General features: G+C 44.0%; 1 protein-coding gene across 1 annotated transcript in view; it reads right to left on the bottom strand.

Annotated features, from left to right (window-relative positions):
• The window catches only part of LOC106584134 (capping protein, Arp2/3 and myosin-I linker protein 3), a 52,016-nt gene extending 47,547 nt beyond the window's left edge, over positions 1–4,469 (bottom strand). Inside the window, exons 1-2 of the mRNA XM_045706340.1 lie at positions 4,314–4,469; positions 2,028–2,122 (exon numbers count right to left, since the gene is read on the bottom strand). Of these exons, the coding sequence (XP_045562296.1) occupies positions 2,028–2,122; positions 4,314–4,446 (228 nt within the window). The 5' untranslated portion in view covers positions 4,447–4,469. The remainder of the gene's footprint in view (positions 1–2,027; positions 2,123–4,313) is intronic.
• Between the last annotated feature and the right edge of the window lie 14,002 nt (positions 4,470–18,471).

Below are 18,471 nucleotides of genomic sequence, written 5' to 3'. Positions count from 1 at the left end.
TTGCTCCATCATCTCTGATGCCCCCTTTAAACATCTCCCCGAGGAGGGATGGAGGAACATTTTTCTCTTCTGCCTTTCTCTCTCCAGCTATCTTTCTCCGCCTCTCTCTCTCACTCTCTCTCATTCAATCTCTCTCTAGAAACACTAACTAGTACAGTATGCCTTCTTAATAAAATGCAGCAATTTAATTGTGGCTATCCCTCTCTTTTGCATTTCGGGGAGAGAGGTGCTTGGTTCTACTCATCAGAGCCAAACACTTGCCGGCAGCCACAACACCCACACGCAACAACAGCAAACCACAACGATAGTATCTGAAGTTACAGAGAGAGAGAGACTCCTGCATTCCACCACTTCAAAGACACTGTCTGAAGGAGTTAATTACAACATGGGGATTGTATCACATTAACGTGATGAGTTAGGGGGGGGGGTATACTGGGTAGGAGGTGGCAGTGGATACAGTGTGTTAGTACTGTACCATATGAGTATATAGAAGTAAATCATGCTGATGGTGCGCAGGAGAGAAGGGGAGACAGTTCCCCCCCCCGGGAGAGAAGTCATTATCAAAGTCTTCCTGATCAAAGAGACACGCTGCACACATCATATCATTATGTGTCTGTTTCTGGAGAAGAGATGATGCCTGTCTTTTCTTATTGGCTTGATAAAGGGGGTAAGGCAACTGTTAGACATGAATAAGGTACTTCCAGTACCTGGTTAAATAATTCACAAGCAAGGAAACCAAAGCCTCATTTAAAGTACATGACATGGCCTCAAGCAAACCTGATGGGAGAGGAAGACAAACAATGAAAGAAGAACCTACCAGCCTGAACTTGAACCTACCTTAAAACATTAACCCTCGCTCAGGCTTCATCAGCAAGCCCTACTCTTAACCCAAACCCTTCCCCAAGCTTTACCTTGAACGCTTAAATCCTACTAACCCTCTCCTCAGCCTTAATCTACGCACCACAGAGACCAGAATTCCAGACAGATACCCTACTCTAGTTCAGAGTAAAAAAGGAACCATTTAGCAGAGAGAGATTGGACAGCGAGGATTTAATGGATAACATTGTCCTGGCAGAGAGACATAGTCCCTGAATATCAATGGGTGCACATTGCAAAACTCTTCCAACTCGCCCTATAATGAATCATTAAGCAGTCATCGAGGGAACGACTCCCTGCCAAGGCCTAGTCTGCCCAGCTGGGGGTGTGAGCCCATTACCTCATCAGCTGGTAGTTTTCAGGAGCACAAAAACATGAAAACATTTCAATGCAGTTTTATGTGGAATTGTTAGTACAGTCTCAGTTATTTGGTTGTTCTATTTCTTATACTTTTGCCTGTTTTCTGTACTTACATAGGTTGGGATCTATACACTTAAGAGCTCACTTGCCCAGATTTAGTCCTATAAGCTGGCAGGGCTGCAGCTCCTCTATTGAAGATGAAATCTTCAATAGAGGAGCTGCAGCCCCATAAGTTGCCCCATATTCTCTGATGAAAGCACCCCAGTATCAAAGGCAGAGGTCCGCCCGCGCCTGGCACTGCCTCCACCACCAGGGTCTCACAGAGACAGAGCCTCAAACAGGTCCCTCCCCAAGCTGATGCTCTTACAGACCTCTGTGTCCTACATTGTCCCACCACAATGCACAGACAGGCACAGCCGGTGTGGGGAAGCAGCAGCATATCAACTCAATATATTCATGGCATGTGGCCAGTCTGGCCATAGCTTGTGTTCAGTCTGTAACTGACCATAGTGACTAATTGCACTTCAATACTGCCTATGTTGCATCATGTCTCTCCTAAACCAAGCATCAGGTTTCCATCCGATGTCTTGTGGAGGAATCCTCCACTGCATCAGACTTGTATTGACGTAGTGAGGGACGGAGTAGTACTGTGTGTGGACGGCCTAGAGAACTCCTCTATATCAATAGATCAACAACGATCTATGGGAATACCACCCACCCCGCAGCCAGCGCATCAATATAGCAAATGTTGTTTTCACCAGACGAAGTTCTTCAGATAAAACAGTACTCACCAGTATCCGGTCCTCTGACTTGCCATTTTTGGTGTCAAGCTTAATGCCGCGTATAAACTTGATGGATGACTTGTCAACAATCTTCCTGATACTCTCTGTAAATAGAAAACCCTCCCCCATGGTCAGATACACACTAATACACGCAACACACGAAGCAAACATTTCACACACACAAATGACACACATCAGCCAAGTATACAGTACATCAGAACTGTGAAAGAGATAAGCTTGACATTTGCGTGTACAGCCGTTTGGCCATACAACTGAAGACAGACCAACCGTGTCATTAAAAACTTACATCTGGCATTTCATAAACAGAGGGAGATTATCAGAGGATAAAACCATTGAGTCTCCAAAACCGTTGGATCTTACACTAAAAAGTAAATAACAGTACTGTTTTCCATGGCAGGCGCACAGAAATTGCCCAATAAAACAAGGATATGTGAGCGAGGACAGAATGAAGCCATAAAATAGAGAGCATTTTTTTTTATATATGGAAGCCAGAGCTGGAATACAGTACTTGAGGCTGGTGAGACTGGATCGAGACAAAAAACTGCCTGTTTTTTTTCTTCTCCTGTTTGTTGTTGTATTTGTTCCATTACTATCTCTTCATTGTCTTGTATAATGCATACTACAAGCACTTTTGGCTTTTCATTATTGCTCATCTAATAATCCAAATAAACCATCAAACATCTTTTTATTATTAATTGTGTGTTTCATAGGCGAAAACCTGCAATCGCATTCACTCTGTTATTGATGATTCAGAATACATTGCCAATTTTTTCTTCCCACACAAGCTACCTTATGTGCACAACATGACTACTACCAGCAACCACATGGATCCTCTCTGCTCAAGTGAGTCTCAGTCACCGAGGCATTGATGTCACATAGAATCCCAGTCAGAGGTGTGACCCCCCCCCACCTGCCAGACACCTGCAGATAACCTGGCTTGGCCTGAGGACATCCCCTCACAGACAGACAGGCACACTGACATAGAGAGTCACCATCAGAGAGACAGGGGCGAGGCTAAAGAGGAGGACACGAGGAGAAGGTGAGATGGTGAGATGGTGAAAGGTATTAGATTATGGATAACCAACCATCCAAAGCCCTGAATGTGCTGTACTTCACTTGTGACTAATGCATGGTCAAATAAGAGAATGCTGCTGAGTCTGATTGTTCTGACAGGATCGTTAGAGTAATGTTCTGATGATGATGATGAAGAAGATGATGATCTGAACACCATGATGACTGTTTAAACATAGATGGTGTTTTTGCTCTGGCCACCTGGAGCCTGCTGCTATATAACTGTCTATCTGAGGCAGAGTGAAGTGGCTGGCAGGTAGGTGAGTGGATTGAAAGGCAGGGATTCCACTGAATTAATTATCACAGTGTGGTTAATAGAGCCATTAGGAATAATTATCGCAGCAGAGACTCCCTGCAAACGCGAGCATGTGTGTGTGGTGTTGGTTAGAGGGTGAGAGAATATGTGTGTGTAGCTAGGTAGGCCAAAGCGTGTGTGTGATGTAGGTGTGAGCGTGCGTGAGCGTGTGTGTGTGGCCTGATGGTGTGAGTTTTTGAGACGTAAGCTTGTGTCAACTCAATGGCAGCCTCATCATCTGAGAATTCTACTAATGAGAAGTGTAGCATACAGTGTCCATGTCTGGCTTGTCAATAAAGGAAAGTGAAGAATACATGCAAATTGTTGGCAAGAAAATGCATACTGCTCCCCCTCGTTATCTTTCACAATCACTCACTCACACACTCTATCTCTCGCTCTCTCTCTGTCACTCACTCACACACACACACACACAGCAGACAAAGAAAGACCATGCTCACTGCCAACACGCTGAGAGGGTAACAATTCCTATTCTTACAACCTGGCATGAATTTCTGAATGCAGATCACACCATAAGCGACTAAACCCACGCGTGATGCACACGATGATTTTCACAACGCCCCTTTTCCTATGGCCCAGGCCTGGGGATTTTACATGATCTGCCTGCTGTGCTTTTATCCTAAATCCCGTGCAAGCAGGATGTCTTTGCTTTACATAATTGTCGAACTTTAAATGCTCAAATAATGCAAAGCACGTTTAGCCTAGATGATGACATATAAAGAATGACACACAAAGCTTGGTGGCACTAGCATATATGAAAGAGGTGTTGCTTATAAACCCCCCAATGCGCCTGTTCAGTCGCAGACTGGGAAAAGCCAGAATCCGTACACGTTACAGATGATGATGATCGAGATAATGGGAATAGGAATAATGTTGAAATGTTTCCCTACCTGTAATATCCCTGCTCACGCTGACGAAACAAGAGGCTGTTATGTCTTTAGATGCCATGTCTCTTCTTCCTCTATCGCCGCCCCTTTTCCTTTCGCAATAATGGACCGAACGGATTGCTTCTCTCGGAAGCATACCACCATCTGACTGCTGCTAAACCCGCTCTCAGAGAATAGTTTAATGTGCCAACGTGAGAGAGCGCGCAGCGGTGGAAGGGAGGAGGAGAGTTGGAAAGAGACAATTGAAAGAATAGGACATACAGTGGGCTATAAGATTTGGTGGTATCAGAAATGATTGGAACTGTGAAACTAACACTGATCAATAGATGATGAGGAGGATAGTGATGCTACTGATAGAAAAAGCGGTGACACGTTTCAACACAATTATGCTACGGATGGAACACTGTAGTGGTTATAGATGGCTTCCAAATCAGAGGTTGCTGTATGTTATGGGGACGCTATTTTCAAGCCACTTAGATACAAGTGGATTTTCGTAGCAGGTTAGGAGAACATTTTTGCTAACCCTAACGCTTTCCTAACCTTGACCTCAGTCTCCTAACCTGCTACATGAATTAAACTAACCTGCTAGAAAAAGTCATTTCGGGATCGAAGAGGGGTGAAAAGAGTGCTTCCCGTATGTTATTCCAACACCTCCGGGACGGCGGGACCATACCATAGCATAGATATTAAGGGACCACACACACACCACACACACCAAAATGGTGGACGCGGCATAGGGTCAGCCGCAGTGGAGCGCCCCTGGAACAGTTTAGGGGTTAAGTGTCTTGCACAACGGTAGTGGATGTTACTAATAATCTTTAGCTATTTTAGTCCTGGCCCCAGAACATGGATTAAACGTCCCCCAAAATCTATCTGACATGACCCATTGTCACTTTTAAAGACACACTTTGACATCTAATATTAAACTCAACCTAACTAAATCTAATAGTTTGTGTGTTTGTATCTTTGTATGCTTGTATGACACACTTTGACATCTAAGATTTTAAACACCTGCCAACAAAATGTAATATATTTAGAATTTATATTTGTATGTTTGTTTATCTCCTGATCTTGACAAAACAACTTTTGTTATGTAATAATCATGAGAAAATTGTCTTTTGATCTCAACAAAACAACTCAAAACAACTTGTGATCATAAAGTGGGAATAATTGTTTTAGTCATATGTCCTCTGGACTTCCTTAGTGGAAGCTCCAGTGCATCTATAATTTTCTCCTGATTATTACATAACAAAAGTTGTTTTGTCAAGATCAGGAGATAAACAAACATACACATATAAATTCAAAATATATGACATTTTGTTAGCAGGTGTTTAATCTTAGATGTCAAAGTGTGTCATACAAGCATCTCAGTACTTTTCTGTTTTCAGCCTTACTCAGTGAGTCAATTGGACTGTAGGAGTCTGTATACAGGGCAGCCACTCCGGATAGATATAATTCATTTCCTCTCCTTCACTGTCATTCTGGGTGAGCTCCTCAACATTTTCATTCCCTCATTGAATGATTATAATTATGATTAGTTCATATAAATCTCAATGATCAAATATAGTAATATAATGTGCATGATGCTATAACCCTGTCTTAATTTGAAATGAGGACCTAATTGCAGTAACTCATCATTTTGTTTTAGACTTTGTAATCATTTTGAAAGATTTTTATTGTCATTTTGTTTGATAATTGTTTGAATATGTTTATTGTAGCCTATTTGGTTGACACTGGGGCTCTCACATTGTATCTTTATGTAATGTGAGGAGAACGGGGTAAGATGCTGCTCTAGAGAGTAATATAGTAATATAGTAATATATTGGTGTATTTGAGTGCAGTGTTTTATCTAGACTATCTGCCCACTAAAGCCCCAGTGCATCTATATACACTATCTACTCCTGTATTATTCATGCCCTAAGCTCCATGACCATGACTGGTGGTTGAGTGGAGTTGCTGTGAAGGGAAGGATCAGAAATGGCTGGAGCGCGTCTCTCTCCAGTGCCGCAACCCCATGGCTCTTCAGAGGGTGGTGCAGTCAGCCCAACGCATCACCGGGGTCACACTGCCAGCCCTCCAGGACATCTACAGCACCCGGTGTCACAGTAAGGCCAAGAAGATCATCAAGGACCTCAGCCACCCGAGCCACGCCCTGTTCACCCTGCTACCATCTAGCAGACGGAGACAGTACAGGTGTATCAAAGCCGGGACAGAGAGACTGAAAAACAGCTTCTATCTCCAGGCCATCAGACTGTTGAACAAACATCACTAGCCGGCCACTGTCCGGTACCCTGCCCTGAACTTGAATCACTGTTACTAGCCGGCTACCACCCGGTACTCCACCCTGTACCTTAGGTTCTGCTGCCCCATGTACAGTATAGAGACATTGTACACTGGTCACTTTAACAGTGTTTGCATACTGTTTAACCCACTTTATACACTACCGTTCAAGAGTTTGGGGTCACTTAGAAATGTCCTTGTTTTTGAAAGAAAAGCACATTTTTTGTCCATTAAAATAACATCAAATTGATCCGAAAACAATGTAGACATTGTTAATTTTGTAAATGACTATTGTAGCTGGAAATGGCTGATTTTTTTATGGAATATCAACATAAGCGTACAGAGGCCCATTATCTGCAACCTTCACTCCTGTGTTCCAATGCCATGTTGTGTCAGCTAATACAAGAAGGCCAGCATCACGGAGTCGCCTCTTCACTGTTAACGTTGAGACTGGTGTTTTGCAGGTACTATTTAACGAAGCTGCCAGTTGAGGACTTGTGAGGCGTCTATTTCTCAAACTAGACACTCGAATGTACTTGTCCTCTTGCTCAGTTGTGCACCGGGGCCTCCGATTCCTTTTTGTATTCTGGTTAGAGCCAGTTTGCGCTGTTCTGTGAAGGGAGTATTACACAGCGTTGTACGAGATCTTCAGTTTCTTGGCAATTTCTCGCATGTAATAGCCTTCATTTCTCAGAACAAGAATAGACTGACGAGTTTCAGAAGAAAGTTATTTGTTTCTGGACATTTTGAGCATGTAATCGAACCCACAAATGCTGATGCTCCAGATATTCAATTTGTCTAAAGAAGGCCAGTTTTATTGCTTCTTTAATCAGAACAAAAGTTTTCAGCTGTGCTAACATAACTGCAAAAGGGGTTTCTAATGATCAATTAGCCTTTTAAAATGATAAACTTGGATTAGCTAACACAACGTGCCATTGGAACACAGGAGTGATGGTTGCTGATATGGGCTTCTGTACGCCTATGAAGATATTCCATAAAAAAATCTGCTGTTTCCAGCTACAATAGTCATTTACAACTTTAACAATGTCTACGCTGTATTTCTGATCAATTTGATGCTATTTTAATGGACAAAAATGAGCTTTACTTTCAAAAACAAGGGAATTTCTAAGTGACCCCAAACTTTTGAAGGGTAGTGTATGCATATACTGTATTCTAGTCATCGCTCATCCTATACAATGGCAGCCTTGTAGGGAAACTAAAGGAGAGAGATGCTGCTTATAAACACAGCAAGGTGACCGGGGACAATAGTATGGTTAAACAGTACAAATATGACCTCTGCAGATCGATCAAGATGGTGAAAAATAACTATAGGGACAAAGTGGAGGAGCAATTCAGCGGGTGGGACACGAGGTGTAAGTGGCAGGGGCTCCTAATGATCACGGATTACAAAAAGAAAGCCAGCCACGTCGTGGACACCAACGCCACCCTACCGGACGAGTGAAACACTTTTTTCTCACGCTTCGAGCACAATGACAACTTTGAGTGGACGAGGAGAGCCCCTGAGGACAACAAGGGCTACGCACTTACGGTCTCCGTGGAGGACGTGTGTAAGTCATTCAAACGTGTTGACCCTCCCAAGGCTGCTGGCCCAGACGGCATCCCTATCCATGCCCTCAGAGCATGTGCAGACCTCCCTATGCAACTGGGTCCTTGACTTCCTGACGGGCTGTCCCCAGGTGGTGTAGGTAGGCAACATTACCTCCTCGACACCAATTCTCAACACGGGGTCCCATAAGGGTGCGTCCTCAGTCCCCTCCTGTATTTCCTGTATACCCACGACTGTGTGGCCTCACACAGTTCCAACTCCATCATCAAGTTCACTGACGATACGACAGTAGTAGGAGTACCAACAATGAGACAGCCTACAGGGAGGAGGTAGTCACTCTGACGGCATGGTGCCAGGTTAACAACCTCTCCATCAACGTCAGAAAATAAGCTGATTGTGGACTTCATGAGGAACCAGGCTGAGCATGCCCCCATCCTCATCAACGGGGCTGCCGTGGACACGGTCAAAAACCTCAAGTTCCTCGGCGTACACATCTCTGAGGAGCTGAAAAGCTCAAACCACACAGACACCTTGGTGAAGAAGGCACGACGGCAACTATTTAATCTCAGGAACCTAAAGAAATTAGTCCTGGCACTGAAGGCCCTCACAGCAGTGTTGTGTTCAAGATCACCTAAAGACCGATTCAAGACAAAGACCGGTGCAAATCGAGTCCGAGTCAAGACCAAGACCGGAGCAAATCGAGTCCGAGTCAAGACCAAGACCGGAGGAGGGCCGAGACCGAGTCAAAACTGAGACCAGAAAAATGCAAGTCCATTTCAACACCATGATCGTACTGTAATTTTGTCAAATCACACCATAATAAGAGTTCAAAATGTCCAGTATTTCTGTGGTCATATTTCAGAACAACAAATGGATTCTTTAGACATTCAGAATAGTGAAAAAGTACATGCTGAGGGAAAATAGAGCCACTCTACAAATTATTACTAACCCAAACACAGTGGTGAACACTGGGCCTTCTACACTTTCAGAGAAGGGCTAAGGATTTATAAAATAATTATTATAATAATATAATAATAATAATGATAATGATATTATCCATCCATATTACACAGGAGACAATAATACAAGAAACAACACTTCTGTAGCTTGTCAACTATGTGTCTGTCTATCCCTGTTCTCTCCTCTCTGCATAGGCCATACAAACGCTTCACACCGCGTGGCCGCTGCCACTCTAACCTGGTGGTCCCAGCGCGCACGACCCACGTGGAGTTCCAGGTCTCCGGCAGCCTCTGGAACTGCCGGTCTGCAGCCAACAAGGCTGAGTTCATCTCAGCCTATGCTACCCTCCAGTCCCTAGACTTCCTGCCGCTGACGGAAACATGGATTACCACAGATAACACTGCTACTCCTACTGCTCTCTCTTCGTCTGCCCACGTGTTCTCGCATACCCCTAGAGCATCGAGCCAGCGGGGTGGTGGCACTGGAATCCTCATCTCTCCCAAGTGGACATTCTCTCTTTCTCCCCTGACCCATCTGTCTATCTCGTCATTTGAATTCCATGCTGTCACAGTTACCAGCCCTTTCAAGCTTAACATCCTTATCATTTATCGCCCTTCAGGTTCCCTTGGAGAGTTCATCAATGAGCTTGACGCCTTGATAAGTTCCTTTCCTGAGGATGGCTCACCTCTCACAGTTCTGGGTGACTTTAACCTCCCCACGTCTACCTTTGACTCATTCCTCTCTGCCTCCTTCTTTCCACTCCTCTCCTCTTTTGACCTCACCCTCTCACCTTCCCCCCCTACTCACAAGGCAGGCAATACGCTTGACCTCATCTTTACTAGATGCTGTTCTTCCACTAATCTCATTGCAACTCCCCTCCAAATCTCCGACCACTACCTTATATCCTTTTCCCTCTTGCTCTCATCCAACACTTCTCACTCTGCCCCTACTCGGATGGTATTGCGCCGTCCCAACCTTCGCTCTCTCTCTCCCGCTACTCTCTCCTCTTCCATCCTATCATCTCTTCCCTCTGCTCAAACCTTCTCCAACCTATCTCCTGATTCTGCCTCCTCAACCCTCCTCTCCTCCCTTTCTGCATCCTTTGATTTTCTCTGTCCCCTATCCTCCAGGCCGGCTCGGTCCTCCCCTCCTGCTCCGTGGCTCGACGATTCACTACGAGCTCACAGAACAGGGCTCCGGGCAGCCGAGCGGAAATGGAGGAAAACTCGCCTCCCTGCGGACCTGGCATCCTTTCACTCACTCCTCTCTACATTCTCCTCTTCTGTCTCTGCTGCTAAAGCCACTTTCTACCACTCTAAATTCCAAGCATCTGCCTCTAACCCTAGGAAGCTCTTTGCTACCTTCTCCTCCCTCCTGAATCCTCCTCCCCCTCCCCCTCCTCCCTCTCTGCGGATGACTTCGTCAACCATTTTGAAAAGAAGGTTGACGATATCCGATCCTCGTTTGCTAAGTCAAACGACACCGCTGGTCCTGCTCACACTGCCCTACCCTGTGCTTTGACCTCTTTCTCCCCTCTCTCTCCAGATGAAATCTCGCGTCTTGTGATGGCCGGCCGCCCAACAACCTGCCCACTTGACCCTATCCCCTCCTCTCTTCTCCAGACCATTTCCGGAGACCTTCTCCCCTTCCTCACCTCGCTCATCAACTCATCCTTGACCGCTGGCTACGTCCCTTCCGTCTTCAAGAGAGCGAGAGTTGCACCCCTTCTGAAAAAAACCTACACTCGATCCCTCCGATGTCAACAACTACAGACCAGTATCCCTTCTTTCTTTTCTCTCCAAAACTCTTGAACGTGCCGTCCTTGGCCAGCTCTCCTGCTATCTCTCTCAGAATGACCTTCTTGATCCTAATCAGTCAGGTTTCAAGACTGGGCATTCAACTGAGACTGCTCTTCTCTGTGTCATGGAGGCTCTCCGCACTGCTAAAGCTAACTCTCTCTCCTCTGCTCTCATCCTTCTAGACCTATCTGCTGCCTTTGATACTGTGAACCATCAGATCCTCCTCTCCACCCTCTCCGAGTTGGGCATCTCCCGGCGCGGCCCACGCTTGGATTGCGTCCTACCTGACAGGTCGCTCCTACCAGGTGGCGTGGCGAGAATCTGTCTCCGCACCATGCGCTCTCACCACTGGTGTCCCCCAGGGCTCTGTTCTAGGCCCTCTCCTATTCTCGCTATACACCAAGTCACTTGGCTCTGTCATATCCTCACATGGTCTCTCCTATCATTGCTATGCAGACGACACACAATTAATCTTCTCCTTTCCCCCTTCTGATAACCAGGCGGCGAATCGCATCTCTGCATGTCTGTCAGACATATCAGTGTGGATGACGGATCACCAGCTCAAGCTGAACCTCGGCAAGACGGAGCTGCTCTTCCTCCCGGGGAAAGACTGCCCGTTCCATGATCTCGCCATCACGGTTGACAACTCCCTTGTGTCCTCCTCCCAGAGTGCTAAGAACCTTGGCGTGATCCTGGACAACACCCTGTCGTTCTCCACTAACATCAAGGCGGTGACCCGATCCTGTAGGTTCATGCTCTACAACATTCGCAGAGTACGACCCTGCCTCACACAGGAAGCGGCGCAGGTCCTAATCCAGGCACTTGTCATCTCCCGTCTGGATTACTGCAACTCGCTGTTGGCTGGGCTCCCTGCCTGTGCCATTAAACCCCTACAACTCATCCAGAACGCCCCAGCCCGTCTGGTGTTCAACTTTCCCAAGTTCTCTCACGTCACCCCGCTCCTCCGCTCTCTCCACTGGCTTCCAGTTGAAGCTCGCATCCGCTACAAGACCATGGTGATTGCCTACGGAGCTGTGAAGGGAATGGCACCTCCATACCTTCAGGCTCTGATCAGGCCCTACACCCAAACAAGGGCACTGCGTTCATCCACCACTGGCCTGCTGGCCCCCCTACCTCTGAGGAAGCACAGTTCCCGCTCAGCCCAGTCAAAACTGTTCGCTGCTCTGGCACCCCAATGGTGGAACAAGCTCCCTCACGACGCCAGGACAGCGGAGTCAATCACCACCTTCCGGAGACACCTGAAACCCCACCTCTTTAAGGAATACCTAGGATAGGATAAAGTAATCCTTCTAACCCCCCCCCTTAAAAGATTTAGATGCACTATTGTAAAGTGGTTGTTCCACTGGATATCATAAGGTGAATGCACCATTTTGTAAGTCGCTCTGGATAAGAGCGTCTGCTAAATGACTTAAATGTAAATGTAAATGTAAATGTAAATATTATTATTTGCCTAGGTTTTCTGATTTAATCTCTTCAGTTTTTGTTGGAAAGGGACGGGTTAACACTGAAGAGGTTTTTCATTGCTTGTCTCTTGGGAGAAAGATCTAGCTAGCTAAGTCAGCCATTGGCTATCAGAAGCTAGATAAATGCATCTGCCATTCAACTTAATTAGGGCAACATTTTGGAGTGAAAATGGAATCAACCAATCACATTTTGACTTAATGGGTGGGACCGTTTTTACAATAAGGTATGGAAACTTCTACCTTCTTGAAGGCCAACAGGTCAATGCGCAATAGCGAGCAGTAGTTTTCCCACGGTCTAGTTAGTTAGCTTTTGTTGACAGCTAGTTTGCAGCAGCTGCAGCAGGTGTTATCAAAAAGAATGTTGTTGCTAATTTGTTAGCTTCTCCCTTTTCAAGAATAACTTCCAACAAGAAGTTCAGTTTCAAATGATCATCTGGTAAGTGGAACTGTGCGTTCCTGGTGTAACTCGGGCAGTTGTTGTTGCCATCCTGTACCTGTCCAGCAGGTGTGATGTTTGGATGTGCTGATCCTGTGCAGGTGTTGTTACACGTGGTCTGCCACTTCGAGGATGATCAGCTGTCCGTCCTATCTCCCTGTAGCTCTGTCTTAGGCGTCTCACAGTACGGACATTGCAATTTATTGCTCTGGCCACATCTGCAGTCCTCATGCCTCCTTGCAGCATACATAAGGCACGTTCACACAGATGAGCAGGGACCCTGGGCATCTTTCTTTTGGTGTTTTTAAGGCAGTAGAAAGGCCTCTTTAGTGTCCTAAGTTTTCATAACTGTGACCTTAATTGATTACCGTCTGTAAGCTGTTAGTGTCTTAACGACCGTTCCACAGGTGCATGTTCATGAATTGTTTATGGTTCATTGAGCAAGCATGGGAAACAGTGTTTAAGCCCTTTACAATGAAGATCTGTGAAGTTATTTGGATTTTTACGAGTTATCTTTCAAAGACAGGGTCCTGAAAAAGGGATGTTTCTTTTTTGCTGAGTTTATGTTGTAGATTATGCCTCGATCACACTGACAGTGTTATTGCGCAAAATAGTATGCAGCATCATCCAGATATGTGTGCAACAAAAATTCAACATTCCCCTTCTGCTCCCATTTCTGTCAAACCGTACAATTTGATGCATGCGTTCGATAAATCCAACAAATCCGCCACACATAACACACTGTAACTGCCTCTGCAACTGCCTCTGATCCAAGACCAACTCAGTTAATCCCTACCATTGTGACAATGAGTCGTCATAATGCTGCATCAAATGTACATGATCTTAGGGGCATTGGCAAATGCAATGTAAGTAATTTAATTTATGTACCCCTAATTTCACCAAATACATCTGTTTATCCTACAGCTATTGTAAGCCGTAATCATGAACCTATAAACAAGAGTTACACTGTTAGCACTGAGGCGATGTGCAATAGTAGGAATACTACTTTATGCAGCTCACCCTGCGCTATCAGCTCCAATGTAAATAACATGAGTAAGTCTACCTCTGATAAGCTTCCCAGTAAAGCATTAAAAACAATCAAGCAACCCAGAAAAGTGCTAAAAATAGCTAATATTAACATATGTAGCCTAAGAAACAAGTTCCATGAAGTCAATAACTTGCTTGTAACAGATGACATTCATTTTCTGACTATCTCTGAAACGCACTTAGATAATATCTTGGTAGCAATACATGGTTATAACAGAAATGCCAACGGTGGTGTTGCGGTCTATATTCAGAAACACATTCCTGTAAAGCTTAGAGACGATCTAATGTTAAATACTGTTGAAGTAATATGGCTACAGGTTCATCTGACTCACCTAAAGCCCATTCTTGTGGTAAGCTGCTATAGACCACCAAGTGCTAAGAGTCAGTATCTGGATAATATATGTGAAATGCTTGATAATGTATGTGATATCAACATAGAAGTATATTTTCTGGGTGATATAAATATTGACTGGTTATCATCAAGCTGCCCACTCAGGAAAAAAATTCAAACTGTAACCAGTGGTTGTCAGTCAACCTACCAGGGCAGTTACAAACAGCACAGGAATGAAATCATCAACATGTATTGATCACATGTTTACTAATGCTGCAGATATTTGCTTTAAAGCAGTATCTAAATCCATAGGATGTAGTGATCACAATATAATAGCCATATAAACAAAGTTCCAAAGGCTTGGCCTAATATAGTGTATAAGAGGTCATACAATACGTTTTGTAGTGGTGTTGATGATGTAAAGAATATTTTCTGGTCTGTGGTGTGTAATGAGAAGCAACCAAACACTGCACTTGACGCATTTATGAAACTACTTATTCCAGTTACTAATAAGCACACACCCATTAAGAAAATGACTGTAAAAACTGTTAAATCCCCTTGGATTGATGAAGAATTGAAAAATTGTATGGTTGAGAGGGATGAGGCAAAAGGTATGGCAATTAAGTCTGCCAGCCCAACTAATTGGCAAACATACTGCAAATTAAGAAATCATGTGACTACACTAAAGAAAAAGAAACTACAGTATGAAACAAAGATAAATTATATAAAGAATGATCGCAAAAAGCTTTGGAGCACCTTAAATGACATTCTGGGAAGAAAAAACAACTCGGCTCCTTCATTCCTTGAATCAGATGGCTCATTCATCACAAAGCCCACTGATGTTGCAAACTACTTTATTAATTACTTTTTCATTGGCAGGATAAGCAAACTTAGGGATGACATACTAGCAACAAACGCTGACACTGCACATCCAAGTATATCGGACCAAATTATGAAAGACAAGAATTGTACTTTTGAATTCCGTAAAGTCAGTGGGGAAGAGGTGAAAAAAGTATTGTTGTCTATCAACAATGACAAGCCACCAGGGTCTGACAATCTGGATGGAAAATTACTGAGGATAATAGCAGACGATATTGCCACTCCTATTTGACACATCTTCAATTTAAGCCTACTAGAGAGCATGTGCCCTCAGGCCTGGATGGAAGCTAAAGTAATTCTGCTACCCAAGAATAGTAAAGCCGTCTTTACTGGCTCAAATAGCCGACCAATCAGCCTTTTACCAACCCTTAGTAAACTTCTGGGAAAAATTGTGTTTGACCAGATACAATGCTATTTCACAGTAAACAAATTGACAACAGAATTTCAGTATGCTTATAGGGACGGACACTCAACAAGCACAGCACTTACACAAATGACTGATGATTGGCTGAGAGAAATTGATGATAAAATGATTGTGGGGGCTGTCTTGTTAGACTTTTAACATTATCGATCATAGTCTGCTGCTGGAAAAACGTATGTGTTATGGCTTTACACCCCCTGCTATAATGTGGATAAAGAGTTACTTGTCTAATAGAACACAGAGGGTGTTCTTTAATGGAAGCCTCTCAAATATAATCCAGTTAGAATCAGGAATTCCCCAGGGTAGCTGTTTAGGCCCCTTGCTTTTTAAAATGTTTACTAATGACATGCCACTGACTTTGAGTAAAGCCAGAGTGTCTATGTATGCGGATGACTCAACACTATACACATCAGCTACTACAGCGACTGAAATGACTGCAACACTCAACAAAGAGCTGAAGTTAGTTTCAGAGTGGGTGGAAAGGAATAAGTTAGAACCAAATATTTCTAAAACTAAAAGCATTGTATTTGGAACAAAACACCCACTAAACCCTAAACCTCAACTAAATCTTCTAATAAATAATGTGGAAATTGAGCAAGTTGAGATGACTAAACTGCTTGGAGTAACCGTAGATTGTAAACTGTCATGGTCAAAACATAATGATGCAGTAGTAGCTAAGATGGGGAGAAATCTGTCTATAATAAAGCAATGCTCTGCCTTCTTAACAACATTATCAACAAGACAGGTCCTACAGGCCCTAGTTTTGTCGCACCTTGACTACTGTTCAGTCGTGTCGTCAGGTGCCACAAAAAAGGACTTAGGAAAATTGCAATTGGCTCAGAACAGGGCAGCACGGCTGGCCCTTGGTGTAATGGGCGTCGTAAGGATTAGACCAAGGTGCAGCGGGAACATGTATACTCATCTTCTTTATTAAATCAAAAGAAGGAAAAACAAACAAATCACGTATACAAAACAACGAACGACACTAAACAGTCCTGTCAGGTGCACAGACACAAAACAGGAAACAACTACCCACAAACCCCCATAGCACAAACACCCCTATACATAGGACCTTCAATCAGAGGCAACGAGGAACAGCTGCCTCCAATTGAAGGTCAATCAATAAACCCTAAACATAGAAGTAGAAAACTAGACTGAACACAGAAAAACACTAACCTAGAACATAGACCAAAACCCCCGGAACACTCTAAACAAACACCCCTCTTACATAATAACATAGCCCAACAAACCCCGAACCACATTAAACAAACACCCCCTGCCACGTCCTGACCAAACTACAATAACAAATAACCCCTTTACTGGTCAGGACGTGACACTTGGATGTACACAGAGAGCTAATATTGGTAATATGCATGTCAATTTCTCCTGACTGAAAGTGGAGGAGAAATTGACTTCATCACTACTTTTATTTATGAGAGGTATTGACATGTTGAATGCACTGAGCTGTCTGTCTAAACTACTGGCACACAACTCGGACACCCATGCATACCCAACAAGACATGCCACAAAAGGTCTCTTCACAGTCCCAAAGTCCAGAACAGACTATGGGAGGCACACAATAGTACATAGAGCCATGACTACATGGAACTCTATTCCATATCAAGTAACTGACGCAAGCAGTAAAATTTGATTTAAAAAAAACAGATAAAAAAAACACCTTATGGAACGGCAGGGACTGTGAAGCAACACAAACATTGGCACAGACACATGCATACACACACACACACACACACACACACACACACACACACACACATGATAACACATGGATTTAGTACTGTAGATATGGGATAGTGGTGGAGTAGGGGCCTGAGGGCACACAGTGTGTTGTGAATTATGTGACTGTATTGTAATGTTTTTAAAATTGTATAAACTGCCTTAATTTTGTTAGACCCCAGGAAGAGTAGCTGCTGCATTGGCAGCAGCTAATGGGAATCCATAATAAATACAAATACAAATACAAACACAATGCTGCAAGGCAAATGTAGTGTTCCATTGGAAATTAATGTACTTCTGGTGTACCAAAATACAATGACCCTGTCGGTGTGATCGAGGCATTAGACACTATTTTACATCATCTCAGGTGTTTGTGTTGTGCCTGCCATCAATTGAGACACAGCATTCTCTTGTCGTGTTGGCGGATATGAACAACATTGAAATGTCCACTTTCAAATGGTACCACAAAGATGATTGGAGGTCCACACATCAGAGAATGTTGACTTGAGTTGGAATATCCATTGTTTTAAATTAATCTGTCAATCTCCCAAAACCTATTGAAATCATAGAAATATGGACAATATAAAATACATTCCCATTCATGTTGACATTTGACGGTGGGTGGAATTAAATTGAATTAAAATGTCAATGGTGGTACCAGCTAAATTGCAGTCTCTGAAGGGATAGGTCCTTTCTATGAATTATATTTCTATGATTGAAATGGCACCCACCCTGTATTAAAGAGTATGGTATGTCTCATCTGATGGCGGACACAACACAAAAAGCTCAGACAATGTAAAATAGGGTCTATGCTACAACATATGTGAAAATGAGACAAATCTGTGTTCATATGTTTTCAGATTATTGACTTTATCATTGTTTTTTTTACTTTTACCCCTTTTTCTCCCCAATTGGTAGTTAAAGTCTTAAACTCCCCTAGGGACTCAGTAGAGGTGAAGGTCGAGAGCCGTGCGTCCTCTGAAACACAACCCTGCCAAGCAACACTACTTGCTTAACCCGGAAGCTAGTCGCACCAATGTGTCAGAGGAAACACCGTCCCGCTGGCGACCAAAGTCAGCTTGCAGGCGCCCGGCCCCCCATAAGGAGTTGCTAGAGCGTGATGGGACAAGGAAATCCCGGCTGGCCAAACCCTCCCCTTACCCGGGCCAATTGTGTGCCGCCTCATGGGTCTCCCGGTCACAGCTGCCTGGAATCGAACC

The sequence above is a fragment of the Salmo salar genome, chromosome ssa23 (assembly GCF_905237065.1).
Source record: "Salmo salar chromosome ssa23, Ssal_v3.1, whole genome shotgun sequence".
In the NCBI taxonomy this organism is placed as follows: domain Eukaryota; kingdom Metazoa; phylum Chordata; class Actinopteri; order Salmoniformes; family Salmonidae; genus Salmo; species Salmo salar.
The sequence above is the reverse complement of the archived record's forward strand: the minus strand, read 5'-3'. Positions and strand labels throughout refer to the sequence as shown.